General features: G+C 46.7%; 2 protein-coding genes across 3 annotated transcripts; one reads left to right on the top strand and one right to left on the bottom strand.

The window, feature by feature from the left end:
* Window positions 1-1,550: 1,550 nt before the first annotated feature.
* LOC124679252 (uncharacterized protein At5g39865-like) lies at window positions 1,551-2,675 on the bottom strand. Its single transcript, XM_047215048.1, has one exon. It carries the CDS (start codon window positions 2,535-2,537, stop codon window positions 1,737-1,739), a length of 801 nt encoding a protein of 266 aa, XP_047071004.1. The 5' UTR covers window positions 2,538-2,675; the 3' UTR covers window positions 1,551-1,736.
* A 6,944-nt stretch (window positions 2,676-9,619) lies between these two features.
* LOC124675269 (ubiquitin carboxyl-terminal hydrolase 8-like) lies at window positions 9,620-19,150 on the top strand. Of its 2 annotated transcripts, none has more exons than XM_047211335.1 (11): window positions 9,620-9,666; window positions 15,070-15,196; window positions 15,389-15,448; window positions 15,528-15,620; window positions 15,765-16,022; window positions 16,095-16,406; window positions 16,797-17,054; window positions 17,151-17,299; window positions 17,416-18,045; window positions 18,290-18,563; window positions 18,636-19,150. In XM_047211335.1, the coding sequence occupies exons 3-11, from the start codon at window positions 15,425-15,427 to the stop codon at window positions 18,741-18,743; spliced, it is 2,106 nt and encodes a 701-aa protein (XP_047067291.1). In that variant the 5' UTR covers window positions 9,620-9,666; window positions 15,070-15,196; window positions 15,389-15,424; the 3' UTR covers window positions 18,744-19,150. The 2 variants fall into 2 exon arrangements, with proteins under 2 accessions (XP_047067291.1, XP_047067292.1); XM_047211336.1 differs by having other exon boundaries at window positions 9,650-9,666; window positions 15,074-15,196.
* The last annotated feature ends 2,625 nt before the right edge of the window (window positions 19,151-21,775 follow it).

Below are 21,775 nucleotides of genomic sequence, written 5' to 3'. Positions count from 1 at the left end.
CGGCAGAGGTGGCATCGTCATCCGCGAGCCGTGGGCACCACGCGAGGCATCGGTTCCGCGTGGTCACATCCGCCTCGTCAAGCCGGAGCCGGAGGAGTGGGTGTTGCCGCCGTAGTACGCCGCCACCTAGATCTCTCTCTGATCGGAGGAGTTCCTGGGGCAGCGTATGGCGATGCGCGCCTCCTCCAAGGACGTGCCACCGGCGTCCCTCGAATTCGCGCTCGATTGGTCCCGGCGGGAGCGGAGGCGAAGCAGTGGCACCACTAGATCGAGGATGCGTAACTGCTCGGTCTCATCATGGACGTCGACGACTACGGGCAAGGCAACAACAGCGGTGGTGATCCCGAGCAGGGCAGCAACCGCCGTGGTGATCCAGGCCAGGGGAGCAGCAGTGGCGCCGGTGGCTAGCCGAAGCCCAGCTGTGACGAGAGCGACGAGGAAGACTACACCGCCTTCTACCGCCGCCTCAGCGGCATGTAGAGCTGTCGCCGCTTTATGCTATTTATCTTGTTTTTAGTTAGGTTATGTCGAACTCGCCTATGTATGAATAATATCGCCTATGTTCGTCCAAATGCGCCCCCTTTGGTTAAATTATGCCTAAATTTTAAATATATCAAATTCATTTTGGGGATGCGCCTGGGAGAAGTGCCCCCTCCATTCGCACGGTACAACGGCTTTGCCGGACGCCGAATGGGAGAAGCGCCCCTCTAAGGATTGCAGTGAAGGGCTCTAAGGATTGCAGTGAAGGGATGGGAAGGCAAGGCTTGGGCCGTTCCTTCTTGTGGTTGCAGCGAGCCAGGCCTAGTGGAGTAGCACATGTCCCTGTCAAGTGACCTTGCTCTATTCAGCCCGAGATCAGCTGGAACACCTATTTCATGTGTTTAACAAATGTTCCATATAAACGCAACCGCACAAGAGTGATATGACATTGACAATGTGATGGTGATGTACCATCCCACATGATAAACACCGCTGTTGCCAATCACTCTGCGTGCTGTTGTTCCTACAATCTTGCAATGTACTGAAAAAAGATCTGAACATTTCATTGGAAGCAATATGTTGTGTGGTTTATTTGCCAGTCACCATGCTTGACAGATGTGATTGATGCTTAGCGATTACTGGATGCGAGATCAGAACAAACATAGCAAATCAGTTGTAGGAGTAGAAAGGAGGATTTGTGTTTGGTGGTGCCATCGGGTCAGGCAACGATTCAAAGCTGATAATAAGACACTAACACACCAACCTCCTTCTGATCCAAAGGACATCAGATTAGGAGTTCTTCACTAGAACCACCACCACAACAAGGGAATCCTAAGTTGCTTCAGTGAGAAATCCCTAGGGGAGCACTCCCAAATTCCAGATATTATGTAAAGAGGAATTCTAGCTACGAATTTCATTTTTTTCCTTAATCACCCAATTAATTACCAGTATCTTTTTCATCAACCCACCAGGTTTCATGAGGAATCTGATTGATGGATCCATGTAAGGGTTCTGACATGGACATCTAAACTAGCATACACACATACATCACATGTATATATGTAGTTCAGTTGAACACAACCATAAAACAAAGATAAAACATACAGCTGGCATAATATATGTACATGACAGGCCAACCACTAAATCAAATTGCACACTCAACCCCCAAAGTGGTACCGTGTCGGTAATTAAGTAAGAAAGCAGAGCAGGTAAGTGGCAATTAACCGCTGCTCCGTGATAGTTAATTTGCTTGACTTTCAGCTCGGGTACGAGCAACGCGTGCACATGACGAGGCCGTTCTCGTTGCATCCGCCGCACCGGACACCGCCGTGCTCGCCGTCGAACACCTTCCGGCTGCCGTCGCACTCGCCGCACACCACGAACCTCAGCCCCCCGCACGCCGCGCACTTCCCCTTCTTGGTGTTGCCGCTCGCCGCCGTCGCCTGCGACGACAGCTGGAGGAGGGACATCAGGCGGCCGTCCTCGTGGAGCGCGAGCACCTGGGCGGCGCCGCCGATGTCGCGGCCGTGGACGAAGAGCCGCGGGGGCACGGCCTTGTCGCCGGTGGCGGCCCAGAGCTGCTCCCGGAGGCCCCTGTCCATGGACACGTCCCGCTCCTGGAAGGACGCGGCGAGGTTCTCCAGCAGCGCGCGCACCTCGTTGCAGTCCTCGAACGTCTTGCGGATGCCCCGGAGCGTGGTGGTGTAGAGCACCACGGACTCCTCGCCGCCGGGCGGGCACCTGGCCGGGAACTTCCGGAGGAGGTCGTCGAGATCGGGCGCCCACGCCGGCGCCGAGGCGAGGGAGTCTTGGTCGTCGCCGTCCTGCTGGTCGACGAGCTCCCAGTCGTCGTCGATGGGCCTGGCAGGGAGGTTAATCTTGGTGGGGGTCTCGTGGGCGTCGAAGAAGGAGGCGTCGTCGGAGAGCGCGTCGGCGGCGAGGACCACGAAACGGTCGGGTTTGGTCGGCGACGGCGGCGGGGATGCCGAGGCGGCGGGGGCGGGGAGGGACGATCTGAGGACGCGCAGGATCCGAGCCTTGAGCGTCTTGATAGTCATGGCAGCGCGCTCCGGCGAGGCGGAATGGGGAGAGATTGCTTGGGGTTGATTGGTCCCTTTGAGTGCTCGCTTTTGGTTCCGGATGCGTGTGGGATTGGCGATGGTGGTGGAGAAACTGAGAAAGAGCGAGGAAGAAGCACAAGGAGGTTTTTTTTTTTTTGACAATCAATACCACATATATTCATAGTAACAGATAGTACATGGTAGAGATACATGAACTGACTCCAAAGATTACAAAATAAAGTCTAAAAGATAGTAACAAATCTTCGAGGTCTTCAATTTCTTTCTTCTTCCAGAACACAATCTTGTACTCTTCTGAAGGCAGCCAAAGATAGATAACGAACCATAGACTTGTAGATACTGACGAAAGTTCTCCCATAATTTTTTGAGCCGCAATGCCAAGGCTGCGTGCACGCACGCAACCATTAAAGCAATCATACAACATCGGCAAGAGTACCAACACCGAGTATATCAGGGAATAATAACCAACTAGCTTTGTCATCGTCGATGGAGAGCCGAGAGTACGAATCACCATTGTCGAGGACGTAGCAGCCGGGACAAAAACTGCGAGGATAATCCTCCTCGCGGCAACAACGAAAAAAGATCCAAAATCGATCTGGCGAAGCAAGATCCGAAGACCCATACCTAGAAAATTGTGATTGTTCAACACCATCATTGACGCCGGGAAGAAGATCTCGTCGCCGAACAAAAGGCCGAAGATCACTTATTGCAGACGATGCCATCTCCATTGAGGGGAAACCAACAAGAAGGCGGCTACCAAAATCCTAACATAATCTAATAAAAATAATACTTTTATCTGAAACTCCACGCATAGATCAGGTTCCCCACTCCTCCTAACGCCGGCGAAGCCGACCGGAGGAGGGGGAACCAATCTATGGAGGAGGATGAACTGGAGGCGGCTAGGGTTAGGGCGGCGGCTGAGAGAGAGACCACAAGAAGCACAAGGAGGTTGGCTTGGCTTTTAACCGCCTTTTTTGATCCCGTTGAAAGGTAGCTTTGGGCTCCCACCTCGAGCACAAATGCACGGAGGAAGAAACACTATGCCATGCTGTTCCAAAGAAAATCACAAGAAATGGTTCAATGTTTCAGAATTCAGAGTCATCTAAAAATATGTTTTAGAAAATAGGACTTCGCGTTGAGCGAATACCATGTTTTGGCAGGGCCACTCTTTTTTCTACTTGTCAAATAAACGGAGAGGTTGACAAGCAATAACGAAGAACTAATTTCGTGCTCAGTCAAATCTTATACCATTTGATTTGCATCTTCATTCGTGTTAGTCATAACTTATGAGTTGCAACTGAAATTTAATTGCATCATCTAATTAAAAACAAACTTAGTTCTCAGGTGACTGAAAAATAATCACACCTTTTTTAACTTAATAATAACAATCCATTTTACTCTTCTACTTTAACAAAGCAGGGACGCAAAATAAAAATGGGTTACAACGACCTACTAGGATGCAATTTTCAACGGATCAATCTTCACGTGCAAGCTTGAAGAGCAGGGGTGGTATCTGCCAAGATTTTCCATGTCGTCAGTCACTAAGTCAAATACTAGTACATGAATAGTTGTCCCCCTCCACACACTCACACAAAAATACTGCATCAAAACATCACACTGTGTTATGTGGGTTTTTTTAGATAAAAATGTGGGTATCATGTTCGTAATAATTTATAAGTACCGAGAAAATTTGCGACAAAAACCACCATCGTGTATACGTTTATGAATGTTTAAACACACCCAATGATTCATCATGCTTGTAATATTTATTTATTCATTTTCACAAAATACTTTTATCGTAGTGCTCAACTTTTCTGAAAAATGTATTCGTTGCAGATAGGCTGTGTTAGACTTAAAACTCCGCGATGCCAAATTTTTTTAACTCATCATAACTGGATGATCTTTCCATATGTTAATCACAAGCTGTGAGAGGCTGAGAGCTGCCACGGAATGCTAGAGTACATATTTGTGATCCGTCTATCATCCGTACTCATCTTAGACGACATGAATGAACATGCACATACCCTTAACCTTTTAGGTGTGATTTTTGATAACATGACAAAGTATCATATCATCCTCGTGAAGATGGCAGAGATAGAATCTAACGAGCAGCGGCGAAGCTCCCCGTTGGGCAAGGTACGGTAGTTGCCCTACCTTAATTTTCGGCAAAAAAAAGTCGCATATATATAGCATCTTTGGACATACAAATAGTTTTGTACAATTTATGTGAGTTTCCAAAGAAAAACAAAAAAAAAAGAGAAACACAAAATCTATTTCTTGTTTTGGCACTCCCTTGTCTTAGACAGTGTTCCCTCATCTCCTCCGTCGCTTCCTCATCGTGCGGTCCCGAAAGAATCGTCGCTTCCCGACAAAATAGGTGTCGGTTTCCTGTTCGAACTCCACCTCCTTGTTCTCGCTTCATCCCCAACCTCTCGTCCTCCCGTTCTCCTCCTCGCCTCCCTCCAGCGACGATTCGAGGTCTCGCGGCGATTTTCCTCTAGCGGGGAACCACGGCCGGATCCTTGAAAGCAAATACAACGCGAGATGGATACAGAGCAAAACTTCACCGAAGTAAAAAAAGAACTTCACATCTTTCAAGGATCCTTAAAAGTATAGAGTGGAAACGGGAAAAAGTTTATACGCTCCATTTCTATCCCTATTTGTTAGTGCATGTCAATCCAACTTTAAATGATCCTGTGCACGTATCTATGTGAAACCTTCACATCGTGGAACTTTACGTCGATAAATAGTACTCCTTGAATTCTCTAGAACGAGAAAGTCGACCAGGAAAAACGAGGTTGATCGTGATTCAAGCTTGTTATAAACATATCCAATGATGATGATAAATCCGGGCCGGAGGCCATTTCTACATGCATAGAGATCCACACCTAGGGCTCCTTTGTTTGGACGTGTTTCAAGCACTCTTGATTCAAAGGGACTTCATAGGAATTACAAAGGATTTCAATCCTTAGGCATTTTTCCCCTAAATATTGCATTGCACTAAATTTTGGAGGAAATTTTCCATCAGCTTGAACCTCTTCTTTGTTATAATTCCTTTGTTTTCTCCTCTGATGTGAAACGGTACTTGATGCAAATTCTTCTAGTTTGCTAAGCATGTAAGATTGAGCACGACATAACACTAATCGAACGTGTTTTTCTATTATCTAAGAATCATGCGAATCAAATAGGCACATCATGTGACTTTTAGAGGGCCCTATGTAGGTTGTTTGATTTATGCTGGGCATGGGCAGCTCGGCTCGGATGGCCCGACCTAAAAATCCCAGGCCAGGCTGGGCTTGCATGTTGGGCCAGGTTCATGCCTGAATTTGAAACTCGAACGTTAGGCCATCCCAGGCTTGGGCTTGCAGAAAACATGATTTAGACTTATTTTAGGCCGGGCTTTCCTCTTTCTAGGTTTGTTCGGGCCTGGAAATTTAGGATCGCTTTTGAGGCCCGACCCGAAACCCAGCCCGGCCCAAGGAATGGCCAGGGGTAGTTTGATTGGAATGATTGCAATCTTAGGATTGTTTTCTAAGGATTTCTTTGGGCTCTATTTCAAAAGCATTTTCATTCACTTAAATCTCTCAAAGTTTCAACTTCTTATCCGTGATGTCAAATATTTGTTTTTCCCATGGTGTTAAACATTTCCATACTGGAGGTGTCTTACCAGTCGGATTCTGCATGTTGATTCCTCCAAATGTAATATGCATGTTCTTATCTTTTGTCGTAATAGTGTAACAGTTAGGCCATCTCCAGCGGCCTAATGCATTTCGGTCATAAAAGCGTCGTGCCGCGGAAATAGTCACCGCGTCACGATTGTTCGTTTGCATCTGGAGGCGTCCCCAACGCCCATATGCATTTTGTCCAGCGAGGCCGGTTTGGGTTTTTCCACCGAAAATATGCAATATATGGAACATGTTGGCCATACAAAACAACGAAAATAAAGGTTCTAAATACTTTATCATTACATACAAATAAATATGAAAGTCTACATGTATCAAGCATAAAAATACGTAGAGCGTAGTCCACAATTAACAAATGAAAGTAGATAAGATTGGCTACTCTCCATCTGTTGATGCCCAGCCAAATCCCACTGATGGTCAATCAAATTCTTTTGTGATGGTTGAAAATGTTGCTGTCAGAGACTTCAACGTTCATATTTAAGAACTCCTCCCCAGGTTCCTGCCCTGGGGTTTGGCTCAACCAACTCACGCTAAAAGTTTCATCCGTGTTCATTGCAGCTACCATCGTCTCGATGATCAAGTTGTGCATGATCATACAATAGGTCATCACCTTATGCATGGTCTGAACTCTAAAGAGACCATGATATAGCTGGGTGACGGAGAATAACCCACTAAGATTGGAGCACACCAAATGCCAGCTCCACATCTTCCTCGCAAGCCTCTTGCACCTTGGCAAAGCTCGTATCTTTTTCTGTTTGAGGATTACTGATTATCTTCACTAGTGTGGTCCAGTCAGGATAAATGCCCAACAAGATGATATGGCTAGTCGTATGCATTGCCATTGATCTCATAGCTCACCTTAGGAACAATGCCTTCCATAAACCTATTGAACACCAAAGAGCAGTTGAGCACATTGATGTTATTGTGGGAACCGGCCATGCCAAAACAAGAATGCTAAATCCGCAAATCTTACGATGCCACTGCCTCAAGAATAATAACAGTGCATCCCTTGGCATGGCCGCTCTACTAACCCTACCATGGAAGAACTGTAATGCATGCAATCGATGCTACCTGCAGATGCGCGACCTACGAGGACACGAGCAACGCAGGCACCACTACCCTAGCTCCGAGCCTGGACCGAGGAGGAGGCGTGGCACAAAGAGACTTGGTCAACTACGACGGTGTGGCGCGGCGGTTGTGGGGTGGCGGTGTCGCCCTAGGGCTGCAAAGAAGAGGTGGGGACACGAGCGCACACTGTTCGATTTCGATGTCCCTGGCGTGCGAGGCCGGCTAGGAATATAAGGTCACGCAATGCGTCGGTGGAGACACATTTTAACCATGAATGTAGGCCGTGTTTACGTCCATACGGACATATCGGACATTTTTCATCTGAGGGCATCTCCAGCTGCGCGACGCAAACGGACGCGGAGCGACCGTTTTCGTCCGCCGTGACCGGAAATGCGTCTGGGCCCTGCTCCAGCGGGGCGACGCAAAGTGACCGGGCCGTCCGCGGAGACGCAAACCTGGCCCAAATATGAGCCAGGTTTGCGTCTCCGCGGACGCGCCGAGCATCCTCCATTTCTTACCCGGTCCCGCAAGTCAGGGACAGCGAAATCGACCGCTTCGATTTTCTTCTTTTTCCCCTTCTTTGCTGCCCTAGTGTGACACCACCACCCCAACCCCACCCGCCGCCGTCCCGCCGCAGCGCCGCAGTACTCGCCGTCGGCTCCGTTGTCGCCGCGCGGGAGAGCAGGATCGTACTCGGGGTTGGCTCCGGCGCGTACCTGCCGGCTGTTTTGGGGCCAAACGTTGCCGGTTCCGCCGCCCTTCCGCGCCGCCCACGACCTGTTCGGTCAATTGCGCCGATAGGTTTCTTCCCTTTTTTTTTCGGCGCTATTTGTGCGCGGCCATTGATCAACAGTTCGTACCCACGCAGATGGACATGTGGCATATGGTGGAGAATTTCCGCGCGGAGGTCGTTGACTCCTCTTCCGACGAGGAGTCTGGTCAGTCGACGCAGACATTGGCAACTACTGCGGTCTCCATGATCCACGAGTTCACCTCAAACCCGGGGCCGGAGCACCGGGACTCTGTGAAGGGGCGCTCGAAAAACCTGCCGCGCAACAGAGTGACAGGGCAGGCCCGCCTCCACAAGGACTACTTCCACCTCACCAATCCGGTGTTCCCGGAAAAAGTGTTCCGGCGCCGGTACAGGATGTCAAGGGACCTGTTCTTGGTCATTCTACGGAGTATTAGTGGACATTGGCTGACCATGAAGATCATGGCTAGAGGAATACTATCTTATTTCATGTAGACTTTTCAAAATTTGAATGTAATAACTATGACTTTGTTGAATTCTTTATTTTGTTGTTTGAAAACTTCATAATTGATGAAAACGTGAAAATGCGTCTGGCCGCTGGAGCCACCCTTAGACACAAACGGACGCGCGAACAAAAATGGTCTGTCTCGCGTCGCCGCGCGACGCAAACGGACGCTAGTGGACACCAAAATGCATCGCGCCGCCGGAGATACCCTGACTGCTGGGCTGGGATGCAGTCCTATATTTCGACCGCGCGGAGGCAAAAGACGATGCCCTCCATTGTGTTTCGCGGGGCCACATTGTCAGCAGCAGGATGCACTACTTCCTCACAGTTCCTGCTGCCACACTTTTGGTCAGCCAGCTGTCAAACCGTTAGCTGGTCAAGCAGAATCGAGTGACGCCGGCCACTGAGCTACGATCTCGCTTTCCCCCTTGCGTCTTCTCCAAAGCGCCAGCCCGACACAGCAAGCAAAGGCAGGCCAGCTCTCGATCCCGAATAAAGGTAAAAATCCAGATCAAATCCATCTCCAGCACCAGCAGCAGCAGCAAACAAAAACAAAACGCAGCTAGCTGCTGCCTGGCCTGGCGCACCAGCTCACTCCAACACGCTTCCCCTCATCTCGCCCGCCCCACCCCAGATCAGAGATCCCATCTCCGCCAGCAATGGCCACCGCCGCCACAGCCTCCGCCCCGACCTCCGCCTCCACCTCCACCTCCGCCGCCTGCGACGCCCCGGCCGCCTCCCCGACCAGCCCCGCCGCCGTCTGCCTCGTCCCCTTCAGGTACGCTCGCACGCGCGTCCGTGCTCAAGCTCCTCGCTCGCTGAACACGCCCGGGATTGATTTGCTGACAATGTGCTGCTAATTGCCCGGCGCAGGTGGTGGGCGGGGGTGCGCGAGGAGGCGGCAGAGGAGGGCGGGGTCCGGTACGCGGCCACGCCCGCGGCCTCGCCTTCCTACTACGGCCTCAGGCTCCTCCACAGCTTCCTGCACCCGGATCTCGTGCTGCGCCTCGACCGCGGGGAGCGCCGCGCCGGCGCCGCCGCGGGAGGGAGCCGCAGCTACGCGCTCGTGCCGGCAGACGAGCTCTCGCGGGCGCTCGCCAGGTGAGTCCGCCTCACAGCCGCATTGCTTACTCCCCGTCTCCTTAATTTCTTCTTAATTTTGGTGCGTCTGTTTTAAAAAGTGTGACAATTCCGATGCTGCTGTTGTTACTCGATGCTATGCTGCTGTAGCCTGTAGGGAGCAGCATCTTGATTCGCATGAGCTAGTTGCCGTTTCATCTGGCACTAGTAGATCCAGCTCTAGTTGTTAAGCTTAAGCTTTCTTACTGCGCAAGTGTTTGTACCAACGTCTCGAGCTTTATTACTTTTACGCTATTCTTGTCTAGGCTCGCGAGCTTAAGCAAGCACATAATCTATGCATTCAACATTTCAAATGGGAATGTTCCCATGCCCAGGGGTGCAAGTCCAGGCTATCTATTTGCGTGTGTTATCAATGGCCTGTTGATGCCAAACTTCAGTAGAAACTGATATTATCATCTGTACAACCTCCAACATTATTCAACAGTTTGGCATGTAAAATACATATGACTTCTAAATTATTTGCATTTGAGATGTGACACCACCCCATGATTATCTGGGAAATCATTACAGATTGAGATAACCCGATATATATTTTTTGCGAAAATTCCACTGATCTATTAATAATCATCAACAGTAGTACAAATAGCCCAAAGAGTAACAAAAATTACACATAGATACTCGGACCACCTAGCGACGGCTACAACACTTGCACGAGCCAAAGGCGTGCCGCTGTCCTTGCCCCTCCATCACAGGAGCCTGGCAAAGCTTGTCGTAGTAGAGCTTGTTGTAGTAGATAAATGGGAAGTTGTCGTGCTAAGGCCCCAAAGGACCAGCGCACCAGAGCAGCAACCATCGCCAATGATAAGCCACACAAACAAACACGAAAAACGGCCGGATCCTAGGAGATCCGCCGGGCACTTGACTCCACGTGCCCTCCGCCAGCGCTGGACACACCACCGGTAGGGCGGGGAGGACCTTATTTTTGACTTCAGGATGTAGCCGTCGCCTCGCCACCCCGAAAAAGACACTGAAAAACAACCTAAATTCAGAACGGAAACTCCATGCCGGCAAGGGGCTATGGTCCGCCACACCTCCAAGGCCCCAAGGGCACCGGAGGCGGAACGAACTGCCAGCATTGCCGGCATCGCCGGCAAGGAGAACGGAACCCTAGATGGGTTTCGTGGCCACCGCCGCTCGTGATCGCCTCTCCTGGCTCACGTACGACCAATATATTGTATGTTGGGTCATTTTATCATAGGCATTGTGGTGCTTTGTACATACAACTTTTGGACAAAAGATATATGCGAGTTTGTACTTTCTTATTGTATTATATCAGTTACCTCTTCATATTTTTCTAACCTAAGAGAGCACGGATATTTTTTTAGAGAGAGTGGTTAGGAGTTTTGACTTCTTTGCTTTTCCTTTCTTACAACTTACAAGTTACAAAGTCTTTCAAATATATTGCCCATCTTTTCCCAACAGATTAACCTTCTGGGTGAACTTGTTAGGTGCATGCAACTAAATATGTCACCATAGCCAAGTGGGCAGCACACAATTAATAAAGGTAATTATAGCCTATATTGATCCCACGCTAATGCTTGGTTGAGCCTAGACGTGAAGAGAGTGCTGAAATATATTGCCTACTTTCCTAAACAACTTGAGCTTTTGGGTGAACTGGTTAGGTGCATTTCATTTCAATTCAAGAAAAACAAGTAAGGACTATCTAAAAATGATTCCTCCCTATAATTGCTATAGTTCTTTAGTGAATACTTAATTGGTGGTTGAACTATCACTTGTGGCTCAGTGTGGTCCTCAAACTAATAAGCTATCCGGTCAGTCCCTAAACTTCGATTGTTGGCTCGTTTGACCCATCTTCCTATGTGGCTCCACCTGTGGCCTTTGACTCAGCTGACTAGTTTCAGGCTATGTCAAATATCCTAATTGCCCTTCCCAACCATTTTGCTCAAGACCATCCAAATCACTACCTCTCCTTCTGTGGGACACTGCTGCTGCCTGCCATGCTGGATGCTCTTGGACCACGACTAACTAGGTGAACACTGGATGGTCCGTGGGATGGAGAGATACAACATCCTTTTACCTGTCCAGTGTTCTGCAGAGCAAACCCATTACCATTGCAGCATAAAAGGGGGAGCACTAAATTCAGGAGCAATGGTGGTGAGAGCAAGAAGAAATTGCAATGAAGCTGGGCGCAGAGCAATCGTGACAGTTGCATGCCACATCCTCTTGTTCTCTCTGCCCCCTCTTCCTACTCCCGTGGTGCTGTTCTTCCTGGTGGCATGCACACCCAAACTGATCCAAATACCCACAAAGTGTTCTTCACCATCTGAGCATTTTGAGTATCCAGATTCCAGCATGTAAAGTACTGTTGCATTTAAATGTCCTGGGCATGGACAACGAGACATGTGATGAGTTGCTCAGATGATTTAGAGGTAAGGTCCATGCTGTCACTGGGCTGAGCCCCATCCTGCAGATTCAGCTTGTCAACATGCCACATGTGCATTGTGCGGCGGTATGACAGTGAGCCAGAAATGGAAATTGGAGGGACTGGTTTGCTTTGAAGACCAAACTTTGTCGCAAGGGATAGTTCAAGGACCAACATGTGTACTAAGTATTAACTCTTATCGTTTCATGATCTTTCTTAGTGATGTGCTGAGGGTTTCAGTGTCCTCCCCGTGCTTAAGTTCGTGCCATGTCCCGTGTTACTATTTCTTAAAATAGTATCAAGAGTACTCTACTACTACATTAATTATGACTCACCGTGTCACCGGAATCAAGGTATGCATATTGATTTCTTTGGGTGTAGTTATCAATGTCTATGAGTTGTGGTCCATTAAAAATACGAGTCTGCCAGAATAACTCCCAGATTTTGTTCAACTGCTATATAAAGATATGTTGGTTGTAGTTCATACAAAACAATAGCACACCCAATTAATGTCCATGTGCATGATCTCGTCATACACTTGTCAATATGTAAATCTGCGAGACAGCAAGCTGTACATGGAAATCTATACCCGTATAGGAAAAGAAAATCCACATCTTAACCTTTTCTTTTGAGGGAATCATTAGCTTGACCTAGTTAGCTGGAAATCATAAAGGATGACTCTAGGTCTTCTTTGTACCTATTTGGGCTGATGGCCAAATCAAACTGTTTCTGAATTTATCCATTCTCGATGGATGTGAGAATCTATGTGCCACTTAATGCAATCTAACCGTTATGATATAATTGTATCTGCTATGTATGAACCCATTTATTAGAGTTCTTTGATTATCTTTACATTTTAGATCTTTTTTCTATCAAGCATGGATGCAATAGATATTTTGGAGACAAAATCACACAAAAATTTGCTGTTTTATGCTTCTAATTTCATTGTCTGCTATATTTTAATTTTACTTAGTAGCATACTAAGTATGATGTCTCATCTGCCTGTAGTCGAAAGGAGCCCGTTACTGTCTAACATAGTCTTGTCACCTTTTTTTTAAAAAAAATTCTGCACAAAAGATGGTAGGGAGTAAATCACACCTTTTGGTAAGGGTGTAAGGCGTTCTGAGTTTTCAATCGATTGCTGGTAGCAATGTAATTTAAATTCCCTGCTTCTTTGAGAATTAAGGGCCTTGTTGGGAGGTAAGCCTGATATGATCAATCATCTTGACAAGCATAAGTGTCGTTGCCTATTCGACGGTTCCCCGGAGGAGGGATCCTCACGGAGGGGGGAAGAAGTAGGGGCCATAGGGCGGAGAGCACTCGGGACGGTGGTACGCGATTTACCCACCTTCGGAACACCTGCTCGAGGACATGGCCTACTGCTGCTTGTCTGGAATTATCTGGGCGCTTTCGCGTTGTTACAATGAGTTGTGGTTGTGCCTCTAGGGCTCCCAGGATTTGGCTTATAAAGGCGCCCGGATCTAGGGTTTACACGAAGAGTCCTAGCCGGAATACAAGATGCCTAACTACGGAATACACATTGCCGTGCACGTCAAGGATCCACCTAGATCTAACTTGCCATCATGGATCCGGATACTTCATGGGCCTCCATGGATCCGCCTACTTGCATAGGTCGGTTGGGATCCGGCTCCTGTTCCTGCGTTGGACTTCATCCATCTTCTATCAACATCAACTGGGCCGCCTGGTGGGCCATATGCCACCACCACCATCTGTGGGCCACCCGGGCTTGCCGGATCTTGACCATGTCGTTGACATACCCATAAAGTATACCCACAACATTAAGTATCCTTAATATTTACTCCTCTCTTCCATATTATAAGACGTTTTCAGTAGACTATAGTATGGAACAAAGGTGGTAGTAATTCAAATTTTTAGCAGCCTAGCTTTTATCCACCCTTAGATTTGACAATTTAAGGTAATCTGTCTTCTCATGATCTTGAGAATCAAAAAATTGCGCAAAACAACCATCAAATCTAGTTCTGAGGTTAATTATTTGCCACAGGTCAAATTAGTGACATCCCTAATGTTGTAGATGGGAAAATATCCTTAACTGCATATAACCAGATTGCAAGGTCATCTGTTTATAGAATATCCTGCATTAAGAGATCCAATCTCAGTTGATATTTCTGTGTTGATTATGTTAGTTTTCACTTGCTCGGCAAAGTTAAATATCTTTGACTGCATATGACCAGATTGCGAGGTCATTTTGAATATTCTGCATTAAGATATACATTAAACTCATCTGACTGATATTCTGAGTGTTGGCCATTTCACTTTTCACCATCTCGCAATTTTAAGTCTAGACTCACGTTTCGTCAACAATTCTATATTTTACATTATTGGTAACTCAGTGAATAGGATGCCATCATCATATACCAGTGGCGGGCACAAGCTTATTCATGGGTATTCAGGTGAATACCCATTATATTCAGCCAAGAAAAATTACATGGTTTCAACCTGCTGAGTTGAACCAATATAGCTGTCCTCCTTTCCTATAATATCTACACTAAACCTTTTATACCTACAGTAGCAGTAGATTGATCCGGTGCTAGCCTCTTCAGGTCTCCAGCAGTCCGGCTCCAAGTTCGATTCAGCGGCACAACAAGGCCGAGGCTGCAAACGATTTTATTTTGCCTGAATTTGAATACCCATTGTACATACCATGTGCCCGCCCATGTCATATACATACATGTCAATAGCTAATACCTACATTACTTTCCGTACCTGAAATATTAAATTGTTGTATTCATGTTCTGCAGTGTGCCGATGCTTGTTTAGTACTTGAATGGCAAAGATGGCTCTTAAGTAGACCATACTATTAGTTAAACATAACCAGTTTATCTTGTTTGTCTGGGTCGTGTCTGCCTATTGGGCTCAGGCGCGCAGTTTATAACTTCATCTTGTGATCTTTGATGTTCATATCCCCTAATTTTATCTCTCTTTTCTGTTTTCTTCTTCAGACAGAACTCTAGTTTGGCATTGCATAATAAACATTCATTTGCTGGAGATAGTGCTGGTGCTTATCCTTTGGTGCTTAGGATATCTGTGCGTGAAACAAGCATTTTGACTGTTAAGATCAGCAAAAAGGTAATAATATGAAAACACATCTAAACGTGTGTCATTTTGTATTAGATGAAGGATGCTGAGAAGGTGTGAAGTAATAATAAATAAACAAACAACAGAATTAACAGAAGTGGCAAACAGAAACCATTGAGAAACAATATATGACTGGTCAAATTATGTCTTTTCACTATCCTTACAACTTTCGTTCTTTTTCAGGATAATCCAGTCGATAACTATAAGCGGGCAAACAAGATGTTTAACATTGATTATCAACCAGTAAGTTGCTGTTTGTTGCATTTCCGATTTTGGAAATACACTTCTGTTACTGCGGTTTACTTAATGTTTCTGTATCCAGGTTCATGTTTGGGATTTTTCAGGGCAGACAAACTTAATATTAATGAATGAATGGAATAGACCACACCAAGACTATTGCCATTCAGAGCAAGAGGTGATACAGTTGTTTACACTTTTCCTACAACAGCATATTAATATTGAATTGTTGACCAACAACCTCACCTCTGATTCATAAGCCTGGCATAGGATGTTCTCTAGAGTTACCTGCTTACCCTTTTCTTATATTTTGCATGTGCAGAATCTTCTAGAAGTTCAAGTCTATGCTATGTCTGATTCCTTAACATTCAAAATTGGTGGGACCAACATGAATATTGATTTCTTTTGTGGGAGCTTTGGAAGAGCTGGCTCAATGGGGCTAATCGGATTGGAAAATCTCGGGAATACTTGCTTTATGAACAGCTCAATCCAATGTTTGGCTCACACAACAAAGATTGTTGATTATTTCCTTGGAGATTATGACAGAGATATTAATCGAACAAATCCACTAGGACTGAATGTATGGAGAGTTTGTCATGAGAATTTTGCTTTGTTAATCACCTAAATGTTTACTGATACTTACATTGACCAGGGGGAACTTGCTTTGGCATTTGGAGAACTGTTGAGGAGTTTATGGACCAATGATCAAAAACCAGTTGCACCACATCGTTTTAAGGAAAATATTGCCTGCTTTGCTCCTCAGTTCAGTGGCTTTAACCAGCATGATTCACAAGAGCTTCTTGCTTTCTTATTGGATGGTCTTCATGAAGATCTTAATCAGGTCAAATGCAAACCATATGAAGAAGCTAAGGATGCAAGTGGCCGTCCCGACGAAGAAGTAGCAGATGAGTATTGGAGCAACCACTTAGCTCGAAATGACTCTGTAATAGTTGATACCTGTCATGTAAGTTTAGAACCCTGTTCTCTAAAAAAATCAACATTTTACAACAATTTAATTTTTTTTTCTTGTTCCTACCCTTCTCTATGTCAATATGATTTCATAAACAAGAAAACAACCATATTGTAGATAATGGTGAAAGTGCTCATATGATTCTGCAAAGCAAGCACCTATAAGGGGTTGAGTGGTTGACCTGGAAAGACTACAAGTAGACATAACAGCACTTGATTTCTGCTTTTTTTTTTGGAAAAACATAGATGCATACATTTGCTAAATATTCATTTTCTTGCGAATCATTTGTTATTACATTGAAACCGAGCTATTTAATACAGTAAAAACTCAAGTATAATGTGGTCGGTTTCTGTTGTTAATTTCCTTCTGGTTATCAATTTGCAGGGACAATACAAGTCTACATTAACTTGTCCTACTTGCAGTAAAACATCTGTCACATTTGATCCGTTTATGTACTTATCTTTGCCCGTGCCTTCCACGGCAAGTAGGGCAATGACTGTGACAGTTTTCAGCACTGATGGTAGCAGAGAGCCATTCTCATATGATGTCAGCGTGCCACAGTTTGGCACTCTTAGTGATCTTGTTCAGGCTTTAAGTGCTGCTTGTACACTTGGAGATGATGAGACCCTGCTGATAACGGAGGTAAACTTTGCCTCTCATCTGGACCCTTTTCGATGCTGCAAACTTTCTATGCTAGTTAAGCAATACGAGTTCTACTTACTGGAATTGACTATACAGGTCTATAATAATCGCATCATTCGATACCTGGAGGAGTCTTCAGATTCAGTATCCTTGCTGAGAGATGGAGATAAATTGGTGGCATATCGGCTACCGAAGCAATATGAAAAATCCTCACTTGTGGTTTTTACACACAAACACTTTGTTAAGTAAGAACCATAAGATATATTTGTGTATTATTTGTTTAATTTACGTGTGATAATGCATCTAATAATGTGCCTTTTGTGATCTTTAATCTTAACATTTTGCATATCATTGAATTTAGGGATTCTGGTGTTGATAGTGTAATTCCGCAAATGAAGGAATTTGAGGCTCCACTTTTGGCATGCCTTTCTGGGACACTCAATGGATTGACTCTTCAAAGTATCTATCTGAAGTTGCTGAATCCATTTCAATTTTCCAAGAGCACAAGTTCGATTAGTGATGGTGAGAGGTGCAATGGTGACCGTACCATTGACCTGATGGATGCAACACCTTCCTATCCAGATGAGAGTGTTCCATTTGAAGATAACCCTGAAAGAAGTCACTGCAATGCTAATGGATGTGAAGTGACGGAAGGACCTACTGAGTCTTCCGGTGGGTTAACTGCTGTTTCTGACATGGAGGAACACACGGAACAGTTTGAATTTTATTTAACAAATGAAAGGGATGATATCCAACACACAAAAATAGAAGTGAATGATCTAAAATTAATTGAGACAACACCAAGCCGGCTGCATGTCAGTGTCCATTGGCATCATAGTGCGTCAAGACAATATAATACCTCAGTCTTGAACAATCTACCTGAGATACACAAGCTTGAGCTTATCCCGAAAGAATCCGAAGATTGTGTTGCATTACATGGCTGTCTAGAAGCCTTTCTAAAAGAGGAACCACTGGGGCCAGAGGACATGTGGTGAGTGCTCCTGAGCAACAACTGTATTTCTTTTCGCCACTATTTGCACGATGTGTATGGCATTCCTCTCCTCTTCTCTTAGAATGATTTTTGCACTGATTTTGCAAATATTACACTGAGGGTTAAGTTACAAATAAATTTAGCCAATGCATATCTTACCTCAAAATATGCTAAGGAATCTGAATTGCAAGAGTTGTGTTGGGTTCATATTTGAGACTCACTATTTTTCTTTTTTGTTTTTCAGGTACTGCCCTTGCTGCAAAAAGCATCAGCAAGCTATGAAGAAACTAGATCTTTGGAGGCTGCCTGAAGTTCTGGTCATCCATCTGAAAAGGTTCTCATATACCCAGTTCACAAGAAACAAGCTCGAGACATTCGTAGATTTTCCCATTAGTGATTTAGACCTATCAGCTTATGTTGCCTCCAAGACTGATCAACCAAACAGCCGTTATCACTTGTACGCCATTAGCAATCACTATGGAAATATGGGAGGTGGACACTACACAGCAAGCATCTACGTGAGTTCCTGCGCTCAATTGCTTAATGCTTCTCAATGAAGCATCTTACTAACATGTTCTATCTTTCTGTAGCAAGAAGGGAAGGGATGGTTCAAGTTTGATGATGAATGTGTAACACCTATAAGTGAGGACAATCTAAAAACACCAGCTGCTTATGTTCTATTCTACAGACGAGAGTGAGTGTACAACTGCAGCACAAAGCATGTTTTGATGGAGGTTTTTTTGGCAAGCTTGGAGTTTTCCTATATATTCAGCTACCTCTTACATATTTGTGGACAACATATTGGCACTTGAATCTCTCAAGTCACTAACCCTATATTAACAGCCTGTACAGATTCAATTGCCAACATGAGGACCTAGCTAATGCAATATTCTTTTTCCTACCAACCCACTGTATTCTTTTAGTACATGGCTGGGTCCGCTTTGTAATTGCTCAAGTTGATTAGCAAAAGGGCCAGCAATATTCTTTTCTGCCACCAAATTGTTTTGCCAGAAATGCGAAATGATGTAACAGCTCTGTAAATTAACCCTTTGATATGTTCTTGTCATGAAGGCTGCCGCGAGGTTGACGCCACAGCCACTCTCCATGTGTTGCTCCATCGATTCGTAGTCCGATGACACATGATGAAAAATGTTACAGTAAATCTTTTCATGGTATCACCCTGTCCCCTGGCCCTGTCCCCATAACTCAACTGTTTGACAATTAACAGAAGGTGAGTGCTGGGCTTGGTGCTGCTGTTTGCATGTGTGTTTCCACAAATATTCTGTCTCAGCTCAAGACGTATTGTTTCCGTCTATCATGGGACCAGACCAGGTTGGATTGATGCCAGTCCTGTATGTGTCACTTGTCCTTATGAACTGTTCTGAATGACGAGTATGTGTAACTTGTCCTTATGAACTGTTTGAATGACAAGTCCGTGTCAGGGGACAATGAAATCTTGTGCAAGCTCAGACCCGCCATTTTCTGTGTCACGTTTTTGCTGCTGATGGCGATAATATCCACTAACTCAAATAATTAAGCTGGGTTGTTAGTGGAATACTTTGCAGGTCTTTATTTTCTGGATTGGACCATCCATGCTGCTGCAATCTAACCTAAAGTTTGATCACAACAGAAGGATATATCAATGGTGTCATTTGCTATGGTCGGAGAACGAACTCTGAGGCTCCACAAGATGAGCACGAGCTAGAGTAGCTCATTGAGTAAATATTTGTAGTGACTATTACAGGGAGCGGAGATAAAATTTCTCCCAAACTCTCTGGCGTGTTATCTTGACATCCTCTTGCTTGTTTGGGGTGATGAAGACGTACGTACGGCTACGGATGTGTAAAAGCAAAAGAGGCGCCGAGACCACATGAATGAGTGGCTTTGATGCGTCAGATGGATGGATCGGTGACAGGAGTGGTTGATTGGATCGGATACCTCATTCAGGTGAGGCAACGGGCCCGGCTTGTCCTCTCCGGATGGGCGACCAGGCATGCATTTGCTACGCCTGCAGCGTCCTTGTCCAGAGTCCAGACCCCTCCACCCTCACATACCTGCTCCCAAAGTACACGTACAGTACCAGCCAGTCAATACGTACTACTACAGTTTCTCTGGCATTCAGGGCATCTCCAGCGGCGCGACGCATTTTAATGTCCGCGAACGTCCGTTTCCGTCGCGCTGCGGACGCAAAAATGACCGTTTTTGTCCGCGTGTCCGTTTGTGTCTGGGTCTGCTCCAGCGGGGCGACGCATTTTTTTCTTCCTTTTTCCCTCTTCTCCATTTAAACATAGTTTCAAATATAACATTTTGAAACATGATTTTACACAAACTAACACATAGTTTGGAACATGGTTTACACAAACTAACACATAGTTTGAACCATGGTTGACACAAATATAATTTTTTTTTAAAAAAGAAGCCAGTTGTGTTGATTTCCGTATGTTCGCTGCCAAGAAAGAACATTCAAGGGCATTCAGTCACCCAAACTGGAAAATCCAGCGGGAGGAGATGGTGCCCTTGTTGGTTCTACCGATGAAGCGAACATCCGAAACCTCGACTATCGGCTTCGTCCGGCCCGTAGCCGATTCGCCGCAAAGAAATAACACTCAACGTTCTAACTATCGGTGTCGGAGCCGGAGTCGTCGGTGTGGTAGTGCTTGCGGCAGGCTGTGTCGTCGAACACCTTGACGATCATCTCGCCGTCCCCCTCGTAGAGGAAGGTGAGCTGGCAGCCGGGCTCGAGGTCGAGGTCACGGGCGAACTTGTCCCACCCCGTGTGCGGTACATCTTGCCTCGCCCGTCGAACAGGACCTCCACGGTCCAGCGGCGAGAGTTGCGGCCGGCCTCCCGTAGCCGCAAGTGCGCCGGCTCGACGCCGTCGATGAACTCGGCAAACTTGTCCGGTGGCCGCTTGATGGCGAGTGAGTCGTCGTCGATGCGGAGGAGGAACTCGAAGCAGCGCTCCTCCTGCGAGGACGAGGAGGGCGCAGGCGACGGTGAGCGTGGGGCCGTAGCTGCTCCACCATGGCGGCCCCTGCCCCGGCCACGCGGGCGCCCAGGGCCGCGGCCTCGACCGCCTCGCCGGCCACCAGGACCGGCCATGGACTTCCTCGCGGGCTTGGTTGCGTCGCAGGAACACCTAGGCGGCGCTACGCTCGAGCTTTGTGGCGATTAGGGTTTCTTTGGAGGAGTGGATGAGGAAGAAGAACGCGCGGCCCCTTTATATAGGCCGGCGGCATGCGGTGGCCACGGGACGCGTGGCGTCGCCATTAACGTGGTTGGCGGCCGCTCGGCAGCCGAGACATCGTCGCCATTAACGTGGCGCAGAGTGCCGAAACGACGCTGCGACGGAACGACACAGTCGCTGGCGCGTTTGAGAAGACGCATCGACGCAGGGTCGCTGCCAGGCGGGCCAGCCGAAACGTCCGCCAGACACAAGCGGACGTTTCCGGGCGTCCGCAGAGATGCATCCGAGGCGCATATTTGGGCCAAGTTTGCGTCTCCGCGGACGACCCAGTCACTTTGCGTCGCCCCGCTGGAACAGACCCAGACGCATTTCCGGTCACGGCGGACGAAAACGGTACAGCGACCGTTTGCGTCACGCCGCTGGAGATGCCCTCACGTTGAGGGTACGTGCCTGCGTATGATTGACGACGGTAAATAAGTTTTCTTTTTCTCCGGGTATGTAAGGTAAACCAGATTGTTGCTACACATATATAGCTGGCGACGA

Source organism: Lolium rigidum, chromosome 7 (genome assembly GCF_022539505.1).
Source record: "Lolium rigidum isolate FL_2022 chromosome 7, APGP_CSIRO_Lrig_0.1, whole genome shotgun sequence".
Lineage (NCBI taxonomy): Eukaryota > Viridiplantae > Streptophyta > Magnoliopsida > Poales > Poaceae > Lolium > Lolium rigidum.
This window is presented reverse-complemented; position numbering and strand designations above follow the sequence as displayed.

What these genes read in the sequence shown, in the direction of transcription:
- LOC124679252 (XM_047215048.1), bottom strand. Translation starts at nt 2,537, where the DNA reads ATGACTATCAAGACGCTCAAGGCTCGGATCCTGCGCGTCCTCAGATCG.
- LOC124675269 (XM_047211335.1), top strand. Translation starts at nt 15,425, where the DNA reads ATGTTTAACATTGATTATCAACCA. An exon ending in CTGGGGCCAGAGGACATGTG is followed by an intron (nt 18,046 to 18,289) that starts GTGAGTGCTCCT and finishes TTTGTTTTTCAG; the next exon opens with GTACTGCCCTTGCTGCAAAA. An exon ending in ACTACACAGCAAGCATCTAC is followed by an intron (nt 18,564 to 18,635) that starts GTGAGTTCCTGC and finishes ATCTTTCTGTAG; the next exon opens with CAAGAAGGGAAGGGATGGTT.